Here is a 16,593-nt window from a genome sequence, read left to right as displayed (position 1 = left end):
CAGGAACCTCAAATACGAGAACGCTCGCCCTGGGTCAAAGACAGAAAAAAGTATTTTGGATTTCCGCTGTTTCAATCCTGTGTCCTTTGTTTCTCCCCTCCGATATTTTGCCAGTAGTTAATGTTAAATACCAGCTTTAATATTAAATCTTCCAGGTCCATCATGGACAAAGTTCACCTAAAATGTGGCAGAATAGGATAGATGGTAACTTGTTGCCTGGTGCATCTTGTTCATTCACCGCTGCATACAGCCTAACATAACACCTCAGTGTAATGAATGAGTCACGTTCTCACTACAGAAAGTTAAAAAAAAGCTGATCTACAACTTCAAGCTTGTAGATGTAAGCAAGTGGATCCCCTTAGTTTGCATTAGCATGAGGTAGTGTATGGATCTTGATCACAAATATTCCCCTCATAGAGTGCCTATTCATAAAAATTTCAAGTTTTGTCTGATGCAATAAACTCACCATATTGCACCTCTATGCACAGTTTAGGTCTAGGGTCACTACTAGTTGAGAAGTGGTAATGCCTGAAGGTTCAAATCACATTTCTCCACTGAGGTAGTAGGCATGCTCTATTATCAGTGGTAAAAATGTCACCCCCTAGTGCGGCGGAACCAGGTTTGAATAACATGTCTGAATCGGTTATAAAAGTTAGAGTGAAGCTTAAATGAGAGCAAAAAGTTTGGGTTCAGCTGTTGAACATAATGTATTTACCTACGGGCTATGGTGAAAGTGTTTGCTTAAATCTACAGAGTAGAGAATACACACATTGAATGTGTCACGATTCACCTAATCTTGGATTTGACTTTAACACTCTGCCAGGTATTCATTAATTTTTTCTGTAGCCAGTGCCAGGGTTTCTCTGTGTTTTTACCCATTTTCGGGGGCGATCGCACACATGTCCCTGTCTGTGTGGACACGATCGTCATCTTGGTGGAATGGAAAGACAGGAAAAATAAATTCTCCGGTTGTTGTAGCTTCACCTAGTGTCCACTAAACAGCATGTGAATGGTGCTGCTGGGGAAACCTAGAACCAGAGATAATCCCAAGAAGAAGTTGAACCGGATGGAGGCATGCTTTTCATTTCTTTGCATGCATTGGTTTCCTAGCAACTGCAGATCATCCGTACTGTAGCGAACAGTGATATTAATATGCTCGCATTAAAAATATATCAAAACGGACATCTCCGACCTCGGCACAGAACTGCGCATTAAAAAAAAAAAAAAAAAAAAAAAAACAGATCTCCGTTTTCGGCACTAACTTCTGAACGCTGATTAAATGTTTAATTGCTGTGTTCTCCACCACTGAAAAGGGTGGCATGTCACTCCGACTGCGCTGGTTTATTATTCGACAGCGGGTCGAATAATGTGGGACGGGAGTTTGGGATTGTTGGCTGTCAGTCATCTTTTTATCGGACAGATGGGGAAACGAGGTATTGCAGACTGTACAATGAATGCAACACTACTACCAGTGGTTTCTCTCTGTCAACTCGTCTGTCGGCTCCATTTCCCCCCGTCAGAAGCACCCATGCGCAGAATGCACAGAAAAACAGCACCATGTGGCTTCCCTCATACATGCACATGCGCAGGACTAACATAATGAAATGACGCGAGAATCCCGATACGGCTTGTAATTGTGATACACTGTATCAAATGTCAATTTTGATTTTAGAGGCGTATCAAGTAAAAAATACTTTACATTTGTGTAATGATTAAAATACAGTATGAATCTTACTCTTATGCATCAAATGTGATCCTAAAATACATAGAAACTATATTTGAACCAGTTGGGAAAACAGTACAGTATGTTTAAATTCAATTTTGCATACCACCAAATCACAAGTAAAGTTATCTCATAAGACTGTACATTTTGTATAGAGCAGGTCAAGACCATAGTCTTTAATTTACAGAGACCCAACAGATGCCATTTGTGCAAAGCATGTAGTGATGGTGGCCATAAAATACCCTCCTTTAATGTGAAGAAACCTCGAATACAACCTAGAGAGATGTAAAAGAACAACACAGACTTTATTGACAGAAAGCTGCTCAGCCACATACTGTGTACATGACACGCTGATTTGTGGTTGCAGATACAAAGAGGATGACCCAAGCTCTCCATAGAGGTGCAATATTGGTGAGTTTAAATAATCAGATAAAGCTTTTATTTTTCATGAATAGGGGGGTACTTGATGGAGGAAATTGTGACTAAGAGGTCACAATGATACCCGCATGCCAATGCAAACATGCTCATAGTTGCTTGTTGCTCGCATGTCCTCATAAAATAATGTATTGTCTGACTCTCATACCCCCTGCCCCCCCCCCCTTCCTAATGTGAACAATGACTCATTTTTATTGAGGGAGTTCCAGGCAGCATAGCTCTGATAACCTCAAGGCTTGCAGCCCAGTTGTAGAGAGATGACCCAATCAGTTAAATATCTAGGAGGCCTCTCGTTTCAGAAGCTGGGGATGCCCTAGCTGTTGAATCAAGTCAAGTCACATTTATTTGTACAGCTCTTAGTCACTGTTGCTGTAACAAAATAAATACACATAAAAAGCATGTCACATGGTTTTGAAGAAGCAACTTGCTTTATGGCTGCTTCATGGGGGAAGGCAGCCTTAAAGCAAGTTGCTTCTTCAAAACCATGTGACTTCCATAGGGAATGAATTGGACGCTGCTTTACCCCCCCCCCCCCCCCCCCCCCCCCCCCCGCCTCCCCCTGTAAAGCACAGTTGGCGTGCTTTTTATGTTCCGTAGGCTTCCTTAATAATGTCCTATTAAGAAGATAAATGGGCAACTTAATATTATTGACTGTTGTGTCTCTTTGTGACCAATGGTGTCTTGGAATTACGTGTGTTATAAGAGATTAGCTTGGCTGTGCTAAGGCCTATCTCCATCTGCTTTTTATCGTGGTTGGTTCATTTAGTAGAGTTGTGTTGTAGAGCTGTAGAATAGGCTTGTCACAGTTCCTTTATTTTTATCACACGTTTGCCTTGTGCATTTCTATGGACCGGGTTAGACAATGGCATTTGGGTTCGCCACAAGCTCAGTGGATTTTCTCTATTGTTAAAGTTCCTTTGGTATGTCTGGAGGCTGGAGCATTAATGCACCCCCCCTCCCCTCCAGCACCCCTGTGTGCAGCGGGTGAAAAGGTTCACCATCATGGTCAAGATCCCTGGTATTGATCTTGTCCTTTTGACCTCTAAACCTTTTCCCTCTCTCCCAGAGAAAGCTTGGTGTCCTCTCAAACTGGACATTTGGAGGTGGTTTAGGTTGGGGGATTGAGAAGTGTGGCGCCAATGTTTCTCGATCCTTTGAGCTAGTGCCTGAGTACTTTTCACAGGTGAGCTCTAAGACAGCAGCCTGTGATGGAAGATGGGCCAATGTTGATCCAGAGCTGGGATGAGAAATGTCCTGACATGGTGAAAGTCCCTTGAGCTGCCTAGTGCTGTTTACCCTCGGAGCCCCTGATTCGCACTTCAGAGAGCTGGGCCTTAATAGTGCCGCCCTGGCGGTTTACCTCCAACAAAGCCAAGACAAACCAGCTGCCCCTTCTTCCCTCCATCACTAGAAGCATGATGAAGTGCTTTGGTTGAAAATAGAAACAACTGTGAAATTTAGCATGATAACGCAAACCTGAGATACAAGTAGTCCATTGCTGCCACAGGGGGAGTCAGAACTGGGCACGTTCAAAGGCTGAACATCGACTAGATTGACATGATGCTGAGAGGCTGCATCTCTTAACTATTTAAAGTTTTAACCTTATATAATACTTTGTTGACCACGTACTTGCCCCCCTCCTTTTCCCCCTACAACAAACCTATTTGTAGAAAATGCTCAATGTACAAGCATTGTGACGCGTTGTAAACTTGTAGATCTGCTATTTTCTCTCTGAATGTTTGCTTATCATTATTCCCAGAATAGGGACACTATGGTTCATGTGTTTGAGGATCAGACAACTTTACCATATTTTCTGTCTCTTGCCACAGTCTCTGTGTGTGGTTCATCATGACTTGGCAGGGTTTAAATCTCATAATGACCATTAGTGCATTCTTGTTTTGAGACATTTCTCCTTGACCTTATGTAGGTGGCATTTCTAGCTTAACGTGGGTTGTCAAGAATGAGGCTTGTGTAATGACTGTTTCTGGCAAAAGATTATTTGGCCCGTTGTAGTAAACAAATTCACGACAGCAAGTGCCTAAAACATTTCAACGGCTACAACGGCTGGCAAGATTCACCAGCCACTGTTTGACCAGAAATCCTTTCATGTTGTCTGGTTATATATACCCTAGTGCCAATCTGGCAGAGAAAAGAAAGAAAGATCAGCAGACTTATACAGTAGTTCAAATGAACAAGACCTTTGTTTTATGCAGTGGTGTTTAATTTCAAGCAACACAGGCTCTTCCTCAGACTCTACATTGCGTGGATTTAATTTTTTTTCTCTTTTTATCCATAACCCAGTTTTACTCTACTGGTCATTTTGTGATGTGAATGTCTTTTTAATTTTTAATTTATCTTTTCTTGGAGGAAAATAAATAGCTAAAATGTCCTAGCATATATAGGGCTGGTGAACGATAGTAAATCCCAATCTCATTGCAGCCTTTCACATCTGCTCCTACCTCACCAAGGGCCATTCAGCACCATAAAGCATCTCTCTTAGTACAAAAAACAACTACAGTACAATCTCACGGACGACGGTATCAGCAGCTTTTTCCAGGCTGTCGAGCAATGCCTCTACTAATCCAAGAGCGTGTGGCTTGACTTAGAACTCTGCACACGTTTGATCTCTACTAGATTTCTTTGCGTGTTAGTGTGTGTGTGTGACGTGTCCCACCTCAACTTTTCTTCAGCTCTCATGGCTCTCCCTTGGGATGTAACCTCCCAGATTCCGAGCACACACCTTTTATCCAGCACATTATATCATCCCTTATAGACCTTTTCCGCTCATCCCTCACTCCCCTCATCTCATCCATGTCAACACCGACTCCGCCCCTGTCTTCCTGGATGGACAGAAGCTGTTCGTAGCATGGTAACGTCAGCGTTACAGGTTTGATATATAAAGTTAGTGCTCTCTCTCAAAACACCAGGGGATCTTGGACTTCTTCATTCTGGATTCTGCTCCACTGGGTCTGGTGGGAGGAAAGTGTCTGCATTACAGCTGAGGCCTATCCTCAGGATTATCAATAAAGGTTTCTGGAATTTCTTTTCACATTTGCAGGTGGGTTGGAATTGGCTGTTTCATGTTTAGACTAGCAGGATAGTTTGAAAGCGCTCTGTGGTGGAAGGAACTCTTGTTTATTTAGCTACAATACAGCCAGCCGCACTATTCCCTTTGACTTGTGTTTACACACTCCTGTGATTGGCACAGATGGTCAGACCTCTAACTGCTTATCTCAGACTGTAAATCACCGCTTGCACTTTGATCAGCATATTTCATACTGAATATTATGATATCACCGGGTTATGCAGAGTAGATAATAAATGTTTCCTGTATATTCAAGTTGTTTTTTCTGGACAGAACCTAGGAGCGAGAGTGTAAAACAAAGCTACTGTTGAAGGGTCACAGATCGCAACCTGGCCTGTCCTGTGACCAAAGGAAGGGCGCAGGTAGTCATAGATTGAAACCCAAGGCCAATAGCCACAGTGATCTACAGCAGGACAACAAAGCCAAGCCATAATGCCCCATGATTAGAACAGGAAGTGATGAAGAAAGCATATTGAGCGGAAAGAATGAAGGACAACGATTTTATATTCCCTCAGAATGCTTCCATGAATTGACAGCTGACGGTGGGTCATGGCTCATTGTTTTACACACCAATCAGCAAGTTCATGAACAGGAGGGAGTAAAAGAATAGAAAGTAATACAAACATTCTTTAATCTGTCTGATTTGCAGTCCTTGGTTTGTGAAGAATCATTTAGCTTTGCTTGTGTGCAGCCAGGGCAGGCTATGTTGTGAAATGCACTGTGGGGGCGGCTGAACTGCTGTCTTTGAAGGAAATGACTCTACTCGACTCCAAAGGAATTGCTCAATCTTTGAGAGCTCTTTACACACATCCACCCTACTATCATGCCTGTGTTCTTTGGGTTAAAGGTACTGGAAAGGACTAAAGTGCAATAGTTCAAACCACTGGTTTTGTACTTCGGCCCCCAGGATTCGTATTAGCCTACTGCTGGTTTTCAATCAAACAGGTCTTAAAAGAAACTTATTTAGTACATATGTTGCTGGTAGGATGGAAAACAAAAAATTGTAACCACTGGATTAAATGGCATGTTATTGGTTAGCGCCTCAGTTATATCTACTTATGTCTGGAATCTTTCTTTAAAAATATACTGCAGTGAGTTTGGGTTGCATTGAGCTGCATTGTTGAAGAGTTTCAGAGGCTTTGCATAACCAGTTGGAGAGGTGGCCTGTAGATGCTGTTCGCTTCAACCTTGCACATGTATGGTCCAGTGACGCTCATCATTTGCATTTCCGTATTTAGGATTATCTCTAGGTCATGTCATTGGAGAGAGGGGTAGGAAAGAGGGATGCAGAGAGGGAACAATACTGTATGTACAGTAACTGTAACCTTCCCCAGGTTTCTTTCTTTTCTTTTCAGGAAGTGATGTTTTGTTTCCTTTGTTAGATGTTGGCTTGTAAAGCCCTTTGCTACTGGAACAGCGATTAAGAAGGACTATACAAATAAACTTGACTTGACTTGCGTAACTCTGAGTGAAGACCCAGATCGGGTTTAAACCTAGAATGTGTCCTCAATAACTTGATGCTGATACTGTCTGCATCACCAGGACAATAAGTAGTGACTAAGAAAAGACAATACTCTTATCCTATTTAAATGTAAGCGCCTGACTAGGGCTGGGCTATATATCGATAGATATTTAGATATCTTGATTTGAGATTAGATTTTAAGGATTTTAATATCATCATACAGTAGCTGTTTTGAGTTATTTTACATTAATTTCCTCTATTTGTGATTCCTGCAATCAAGTGGTGTCAGTTTTTCCATCATGTCTATTTCCTCTATATTGCTCCTCATCTTTCCTCATTTCCTTGTGATTCTTTTTTTTTTTTTTTACCAGAGACACTAATAATATCTTGACCAGATATCCATCCTCTGTAAAATTACATATACAGTACAGTAGATATAGAAAGAATATTAAGCGATATTATGAGGAATATCATCAAACCATTATATTTTTGTATTTATTCTTTTACATTTCATGATCACGGTAGTGGTGATGACTTTATGTCAACACCATGACTTTCCTTCTCAAGCCCATGTTTACTAATGCATCCCAGCAACATGGATGACGGTCACAGCTAATTCTGTGGTCCAACCAAAGGCCACCAGCTGCCTCACAGTCCTTTCCTACAGAGCTTTACTAAGGCTGACCAGACACAATGGCAGGCTAATCAAATGAGGGGACAACAACAAGCCTGACCATAGAACCTATAAATATCCCTGAGGTTGAGCTGATGCACTGAGGCCCCACGAAGGGTTTCTCAACATCCCAGTATTTACAGACACATTTTTCTCTTGTCATCCCCACAACTTGGGCAAGAAACCAACTTATTTACCACTTAAGCCAGTAAAGCCACATCAGCTGGTGGATTCTGAAACTCAGCTACGTCTACTCTTTTTTTCTGCATTTTTTATAGATAAATAACCTCTGGATGATGACTAGTCTTTAACACTAAACTGTTACTGTTGCCATTCAGGTAATGTAATAATAATAATATGGACTCTATTTCTTTGTCACTGTACATTTGCATTACTGTATGTGAAGTGTGTCCTCTGCATTTAACCCATCCTAGCTATTTATGAGCTGTAGGCACCGCATTACAGTGGCAGTGCCCCGGAGAGCAGTCAAGGGTTAAGTGTCTTGCTCAAGGACACTTCAACAACACAACAGGGTCGGGGCGCAAACTGGACACCTGTCTTTCCCTGGTGGTGGATTCTTAAAATTCACCATCCAGATGAATATTTAATGAAATGTATGTATTTTTAGTGTGACATCCAGACAGTGGGTTGATCATCTCCCATAATGATGTATCAGCCTAAACTAGCCCTTACCCGTTCAAAGATATGAGCTCCAAAATGATGTGCAGTGTGTGGGTTATTGCTCCAGCCACTGAGGAGAAACGCTGTGACACTCAGACACTCAGACATTCGCAAAATTATAGTATAGATGTATCAGTAGGTGCTAAAGTCACTAGTTACAAATGCAACTTAAGCATTTAGCAGACGCTCTCATCTGTCACAATCATGACAATTCCTTGACGATTAATTGTCATACAAATATTTGCAATAAACCATTTAATTGTGCTTTTTTTTATTGAACATTGGAACATAACAACTACATTTCTATTTGGCCTTTGGGCTTTTAAACACAAATTGCACTGGCCAGATATGACAAATAACTTAAAATAAAATGTAATAAGAAATAACTGACACGACTGATACCAATAATAAAATAATGTAATTACAAACATTTCTATACTCGACATTTGTAAAGAAATATAGCCGACGTACAGGCTTGCAATGCGTGAGTTGGTTAATCTGCCATTTCCACTATCTTTGAAAACGCTTTTTTTTTTTTTAAATGCAAAATAATTCTGGTCGTCTCAAATAATAGTGATTTGTTGATTGTGTAATAATCCTTAATGGTTCCCTGCAACGATTCCTATAGGGGGTTCTAAATTGACCCTAATAGGTTTGTAACTCAGAGTGTGTACAAATGCAATTATACACTCAGAGTTATGGTGGTCCATGAAAAGTGTGAGAACCAACAGTATTGTAGTTGTATAGCAGACCTGAAGTCCACACGCAAGCTCTGACAGTGTGATAAAACTGGTTCCAGAAATTCTGGTTCCTTAATGTTGGATCCTGTTCCACCGATTCCTCTGTTTTCCGGATTCCAACCCTAGTGTGTATGTGTTCCCAGGGGTCCAGGTTGGTGCGGTGAGAGAGAGTGAGCTGAGCGAGGGGAGGAGGACTGCCGGGGGCATCACGGCCCAGACTCTGAAGGTAAGGACACCTTTTAACTGCATATTGGTCCCCATGTTCCCAGAGTCCAGTCTTCCTGATTTCAGCTTTCAACCTGGTGTCCCTATTTTGGACATTGTTATTAAAGGCGAGAATCTTAAAAAATATATACATTTAATTCAAGAGCTTGTAGATCTGTACTGTATATAGGGCTCAACTGGGAACATCCGGGACGGTTCTTCCTTACATATTCCTAATACTGCTCTGATGCATACGATTTGTTGTTGCACTTCACCTCACTTACAGCATAAACTCTTTGTTTTCCAGTTCCTGGTTAAAGCCTAACTTATTTAGCATTGCCAGTAACAGACTGGGTAATATATCTCTCTTGGGAGCCTGTAATTATGGACTCCCAGGAGGGCATACGAGGTTAAACAACTGTTATCTGACTAGGTGATCCTGACATAACCGCCTATGTAACTTGGCCCGCGCTTTTGAAAGACTGCATAATATTCATCCTTTGAGGCCATTGTTTGAGCGCAGTCTATTCATATTATGTGCACATTCTGAGTCAATCTAGCTGGACAAAGTTGTTATGGAGCGTTGTTTGTACGAATGATGCACTCACCCCGGCATTTCCAGTCATTGGCGGGAGCGTGTGGAAGTGGCGGCCGGGGCTCGGTCGCCCTGCGCCCAGTGTCTAGCGCCCACCGGCCTGGGGGGAGGAGGAGCGGGGTGGGGAGCTCCTACAGTAAAATACTAGGAAGGGCTTGGTCCCAAGCAAAACATGCTGCTGTGTGCCAGGGAAACGGCACATCGGGTGCAGTGGGTAGATAAGATCTGTGCAGGCGGGGGGGGGGGGGGGGGGGTGTCTGGTGGTACAGGGAGGAGGGGAGATGCCGGGGTTGCCCTACCCTCGGCCACAACACCCTGACATGCCGCTCGCCACAGGGTCAAAGCACTCTGCCCATATCTTTTTTTTCCTTCTCTCTTATTTCCCCGTCTGCCTTTCTTTCTTTGTCTACTTGATTGACATTATTTTCTGTCTGTCTTTCTCTTGCTCTCGTTATCCCCCCACTCCATCCCGTCTGTCCCCAAGTAATGTCGCTCCATTGTTGATCTGACAGCATGTCCTGCCAAAACTCTCTCTCTCCCTGTAATTTATTTTGTGTTCTTAGGTTGTTGTTTTTTTTCTTCTTTTTTTACTGTCTGAGGCCAAGACAAAAGCCAGTCACCAGAGGTGTATGTTCTTGTACATGTTCTACTACTGAACATGGTTCTGTCATACTTTTTACCACCTATGTAGACACACTGTGGCACGACTGCAGAGCGAACCATGCTGCAGAGCTCAAGACCCTGATTCTAGACGGGTGTGGAAAACAGTGGTTCAGTAGTTCAGCCGAGTTAGTTTTGGCTAGTCCGCACTTGTCTTGTATCACATCGCAGCCTCATTTATTCACAAACATTAGGAATACAACAAAAACAACACAAGTTAATTGGACTGCCTCATCAAATGAAATGGTAGTCCCACCACTGGAATTTCCCCAACAGTGGTGAGGGAGTTGGCTGAGAACACAGCAACTGTTCTTAGTGGCAGAGTTTTGACCATGTTTGACTTGGTGAGTTTCTCCAGCAACAATGTTGCTCACGTGAGCCTTATTCTTTCAGCTCCAGCCACAGCAGTGTAAAGAATTACTTCGATGGCAAATATATTTTTAAAATAAAGCCATAACTCAAAGCAGTAAGTTGGCTTGTACTTGCACTTATGATATCATAAGTGCAAGTACAAGGCTTTAGTGTTTCAATCAGTCTCTTTAGTAGGATGATATGCTGTAGGTATACAAGCACAATGAAATGGCTTTGATATTGCTTGCAGCCAACAGCTCAAGAAGCTGACCCAGATAACTCTCTCTGAGAATCTTTTCCTTTCATATACAAATTGCCAGGAATGCCAAAGAGTTTTGACGGTCTTTAAACTCTCTTGCCCTCTCAGGGTCCTCACATGAGCTCCATGGGATCTTCTACGAATGGTGATGACGTTTTTGTTCAGTAGGCGGTGCTTTTATATGCATTGATCTGTTATCTTGAACATAACTGCTCTGGAGCAGGTTCGTGTAGATACCATAGCGATATACCCTGATAAGAAGTGAACCACTGTCGTCATAACTCAGAAAACCAAGGGTTTAAAGTAACCTGAAGTTTTCTTGCTAACCCAAATGCTGACCAATCGGACCAATCAGCATTTGTTGTGTAATGACGAATGCCCAGGTTATATAATACTGTCCTTTGAGCGTAGTTCAGTGTCTAATCCCAGCTTTCAAACTTATGTCAAAATTATGCCTGTATGTTGCAAACCAAACCATGGTTCTTTTCGTGCGTTTGTGTACATACATTCACGGCTCAAAATTGCAAACAGTTTGGCCGCGTACAGTATGTGCATGAAATCTGTGTGACCTCAAAATAAAGCTGGGAGCATTTGAGTGCAAATAATCATTTTGGTGAGAGCAAAATGGCACACATAGTGAACCAGAACAAACTCTTCCTCAGACATCTGGAAAAACAAACTTGCCTCTTCCCTTATGACTGACAGTAGCTCTGGTGCTCTAGTAGCGTGGAGATAGTTTACTCATTGACATAATGGAGCGGAGCGCCACTGAGCTGTCATTCCAGCGTTCGCTCTCGCCATGTGCCAGTAAGTAAAATGTATTTTCATGTTGAGAAATGAGACGAGTGGTTGCAGAGAGAAACTCTGTGTGTGTGTGTGTGTGTGTGTGTGTGTGTGTGTGTGTGTGTGTGTGTGTGTGTGTGTGTGTGTGTGTGTGTGTGTGTGTGTGTGTGTGTGTGTGTGTGTGTGTGTGTGTGTGTGTGTGTGTGTGTGTGTGTGTGTGTGTGTGTGTGTGTGTGTGTGTGTGTGTGTGTGTGTGTGTAAACCAAATGGGTTATGAAGGTGAACAGATATAAAAACACAGTTGAACATCTGATTTGTAATAAGTGTAGAGGGTCCTCCTCTGGAGATCATTGATGCCACAGAGAGATGGATGGAAGAGGGACAGACAGCCAGGAGACATAATTTTAAGTCATGGCCCCAGGACATTGATTAAAGCCCCATGTGGCCTACCACATAGTTTTAAAGGCTACTTTCAAACGTTTTGTTATTTATAAACCGTACTACTATTGTCGTTTTTGCTAGTGCTCCTAACTTTAACTTGGGAACAACGGTGCTTCCATGCATGAAAGTATATTTCGAGCCCTGACATGTGTGCACCCTACAGTACAAATGCCATCAAACTCTCAGCGGCATGCCTTGTTCTATCTATCTTGCACTCACACCTAGATCCAGTGACACCCAAATCCACCCCAAGCACAAAGAGAATGGGCGTCCCACTGGGTACAAACACTCTTGTTTTGTTATTTCACACCTACTCTGCGTGGCACAACGCCTGTGATCCCATCAGACCATCCACATACTGCCTCTGCCTGTACCACCCACAATTGGGTTGGCATGACAACTGCCTGGCATGGTGGGATGTTTCCTGTTTGGGTGGAAACCCAGTCGGCATCCAGAGCTTTGCAGATGAGAGATTTATCTCTGACCTCTGACCACATGCACTATTGGTCACACCAGGTCAGGAAGTGATGGAAAACATTCAGCAAGTTTATTTTTAATTTGTTAATTGTTTCATTTCTCCTCACGTCACCTGGCAATCACTTGTTTTTGAGCGGTGGTCACAACGCTCCTATACGTGGCCGTGTGTGTGGGTCTCCGTCCGTCCGTCCGTGTCTGTCTGTATGTAGCCTAAACTTCGGCGCGTAACTAGTGCCGCACCATTTACGCCACTCGCGCAATATATACATCAAAATGTGCGGCTCGGCCGGGAATGGTGTGCTATTACCTTTCGTTCCGATCCGCCTTACCATGCCGACGTAATCGGCAAAAAACGACACTTAATTGTCCCCATTGACTTATAATGGGACAATGCAAGAAATCACTTTCAAGTATTTTTCTCTCGTAAACCATAGGAGCTACAGTTTCAAACCTCGGAGAGGAGATTCATAATGATTTTAAGAATGAATCCAAAAATAATTACATCACTCGGCCTCATAGTGGTGCTATAACGGCCCACTTTGCGTTTTGCCCCGTAACTCTTGAACCGTAGATCGGAAAATTAAAATTATTTTTTCCCTGGATTCCTTGGGTCAAGACGCATCTCCCCATATAGGCCACGCCCATTTGCGCCAGGATAGGTTTTCCGCCATCTTGAATTTTCTCCAAAACACACTTTTTGCTCCTTTTCCTACATATTTTCTTCAAATGTCACAAAAATCGGTACACATGATCTATGAGGTGGGTAAACCACCGCTCAGTTCACACGGGTGTGATTTTTCCATTTATAGTGAGCTGGAATCTACTGTATATGGATGATGGTTAGTTTGGTGCGGCAGTGGCTCAGGAGGTAGCGCGGACGCTTGGGAATCGGAAGGTTCCCAGTTTGATCCCCGGCACCCCCCCCCCCTGGGCTAGTGTCCTTGGATAAGACAATGAACCCTTAAGGCCAGGGCTCCATCAAAAAGACGGCGTCATGCCGGTGTCGGACGGCGCAAAAAAAATTACCGGGGCGAATTTGGGCGTCCGACCAATTTGGGTACAATTGAGGGCCTCTATAGAGTGCACCACCAACTGCTTTCACTTCACAGTTGCATCGCACAAACTGCACAAGGACTTGGGGACATCTGCATTCCGTGGTGCATACTTTTCTAGTTGGTTGTAATTCCATTCTCTAACTCGCCAGTCGGTTCGCTACATTTCAGTTAGCTGGCTGGCTTTTCTTCCAGTGAGGTGAGGGTCACTGGGTATGTGTACAGCAATCTGTGGAGTCAATGTTTACCATTTACTGAACACTAGAGTTATCCATTAGCAGGGTTTTAAAGCAAAGACAGAAATTATACTTCAGACGGAAGGAAACTATAAGGCTGATTTGAACTGGAGTCAGGCTTGATAAAGAGCTGCTTTGTTTACCATACTGTAGATCTATAAGCGTGTCCCTAGCAGCCCTGCTGTTGGCTTACTGCCTGACTGCATCTCCTTTTTATGTGAGGGTAATTGCAGTTTTATGCATTCTTGTGGATGTTTTCTATATGTCCATAGAGTTTATGATGTGTGTGTTTTCTTTTTTTTTAAATAATCCATAGAATTAACAAGGACGACCATAGCTGAGTGGTTAGTGAGTCTGCCTGGGGAACCAGAACCCCGGGTTGTCGCAGGTACGATTCCAGGCGAGGCCAGCCATGTGTCGAAGTGTCTCTGAGCAAGACACCTCTGCGCTCCTCTGTGGGCAACACTCAGCTGGGTTAAGCTGAAACTGAAGTTCGGTGTGTGTTGTGTGTTGTTTTCTAGGTCTGGGCTCAACTGAAGAACCATTCTTAGTGGTCCCAATGTCTACATGGGCAAATGAATAAAACAGTAAAGTAATTTGCTGTTAGTTTTTTTTTTTCCTGCTTAGTTTCATCTGTACATGGCATTGAGAAGCCTAAAGCCTAACTGATAACCTCACTCAAGGCAGTTCACCTTTTGACTCCTCTATGTCAAGTACACACACACACACACACACACACACACACACACACACACACACACACACACACACACACACACACACACACACACACACACACCGGTTGTGCCAGCAGCTGAATAACTGAGTCATCAGATGTTTGCGTTACCCTATATCCAGTGTGCCCCCTCTCCCCTTCTCTCAGCTGTCCCTCGGTACTTTCTAACTGCCAGGGAAGTGTGTGTGTGTGTGTGTGTGGGTGTGGGTGTGGGTGTGTGTTAGAGTGACATAGTCTCAGGTGCAGGCCAGGGAGGTCAAACAGCTGTCAGCTGTACTGTCATGCTTGTGGTTGGGTAGTAGTGGCCTTGGCCGGCATGATGGACCACTGAGCTATAGTTAGACATTACTGTACTCTATATTTATCATAATACTGTAACACTGTACTGCCCATTATGATGGCTTTTCCCTTTACCCCAGTTCACCTAAGTACAATTAAACTGTGTTTGTACGCTCATTGCTATAGAAATAGTCAATATTGAAACGGTTAATTTCATTTTTATATTTCATGAATAATTTATGTAAAATACATTTAATGCAATTCTTTCAATCACAAATTAAAATCTCAACTTGATATGGAATTTGGGGAAATAAATAGGAAGCTATATAAATACAAACGGATGAAAAAAATAATAACGATGAGATTAAAAGTAATCAACAACAATTAGTTTCGTGAAGTTCATTTGTGGACGTTTGTTATTCCATAAGAATATATTTTGAGCATACGCATTTGCTAGTATAATTCTGTTACCCTGGATCTAGCAAAGAATCAATGACTTCTCCCTGCTTCACCCACCCACACACTCATTAGGGACAACAAAACTACAGGCTACAAGTCATTTTCAAGGGGAAGTGAGTAACATTAAGCTACAAACTGACGCCCGCCACTGACTGGTGTGACGTTCCACAGAATAAAGTTGAGTTTGCGTCAACCTTTTTCAGCAGGCAATGACGCAGTGAAGCGTCAATCCATCATATGTTTTTGTTTCGCACTTAACTGCTCCATTGCGTAAAAGGGAGAAAACCTTTCTGACGTAACCAAGTTCCCAGTACTGTGGATTCAATATAAAAATGTAACCGACAAAAGATGAATTTTTAAAATCTTCTTGCACTTTTTCAAACATTCTCACGAACCAACTTGAACTAAATAGTCAAAGACCATGATGTAGTGCTGCTTCTTGGTGACTTATTTACGCACCTTGCGCGCAGCCTCTGCAATGCGGTTCTGCTCCTGGAATCTCAGGAATGTGGCGATTATGGGTCACACTGTCAAGGGTGGTTCAGAACCAGACCTTTGTTTGCCAATACTCCAATCCTGCGTGCTCTTTCCCATTTCCAGTTCCCTTGGGAAGTCTACTGTATGTTCAGAGTGTCTATTCAAATGTTTCCTAGGAATGCCAGGGTATCGCCCTCCTCACTGCTTTCTAGAAAGCTGTTGAAACATAAATTATTCCTTTGCACCTCGTTCTCAATGTCATCCAGCTTTTGTTGGAGAGCTTCCACTTGAGTGACAAGGGTCTCATTGTTTTTTCTCAGTGTACTCTCATTAGTTGAGATGTACCGATACCATTTTCTCCTTCCCGATACAGATTCCCGATACCCATAGCTTGCATCTCGGTCCATACCAAGTACCGATCCAGATCCGATACCATAGTGTATTTAAAAATCCAGGGACCCTCAGGGTTCCTTGAGAAGGTTCCAAAATGACCCGTACAGATCTGTAACACTGAGAATGTACAAATGGAACCAAATGAACCCTTACGGGTCAATTTGGTTCCATTTGTACACTCTCAGAGTTATGGGGGTCCTTGAAATTAAAAAGTTTGAGAACCACAGATCTAGGAATAATCTGTGAATAGTTAAAGCTCCAAGTTAGTAAAATTATAATGTACCGTAAATAGTATAGTAAGAATATAAAACAGTAGGGCAACATCAATTCAAAATATTACTGTGAATGAAATCTCACGTGATCAATTACGTGGTATCGGAATGGCATAGAGT

The 16,593-nt window shown here is 42.7% G+C and overlaps 2 protein-coding genes across 3 annotated transcripts in view; both read left to right on the top strand.

The window, feature by feature from the left end:
- Positions 1-11,017, top strand: part of tmem44 (transmembrane protein 44) — a gene marked incomplete at both ends in the record, with an annotated part of 34,369 nt that extends 23,352 nt beyond the window's left edge. Inside the window, 3 exons of the mRNA XM_080728548.1 lie at positions 8,951-9,025; positions 9,626-9,734; positions 10,977-11,017. Coding sequence (XP_080584674.1) covers positions 8,951-9,025; positions 9,626-9,734; positions 10,977-11,017 — 225 coding nt within the window. The remainder of the gene's footprint in view (positions 1-8,950; positions 9,026-9,625; positions 9,735-10,976) is intronic.
- atp13a3 (ATPase 13A3) overlaps positions 1-16,593 on the top strand; it is a 68,772-nt gene that overhangs the window by 6,306 nt on the left and 45,873 nt on the right. The window contains exons 2-3 of one of the 2 annotated variants that reach the window (XM_080724684.1): positions 2,091-2,134; positions 8,943-9,025. The gene's annotated coding sequence lies outside the window, so the exon portion shown is untranslated. The remainder of the gene's footprint in view (positions 1-2,090; positions 2,135-8,942; positions 9,026-16,593) is intronic. The other variant, XM_080724685.1, reaches the window with a different exon arrangement.

Source organism: Nannobrachium achirus, assembly GCF_963921795.1.
Source record: "Nannobrachium achirus genome assembly, chromosome: 1".
NCBI classification, from domain to species: domain Eukaryota; kingdom Metazoa; phylum Chordata; class Actinopteri; order Myctophiformes; family Myctophidae; genus Nannobrachium; species Nannobrachium achirus.
This window is presented reverse-complemented; position numbering and strand designations above follow the sequence as displayed.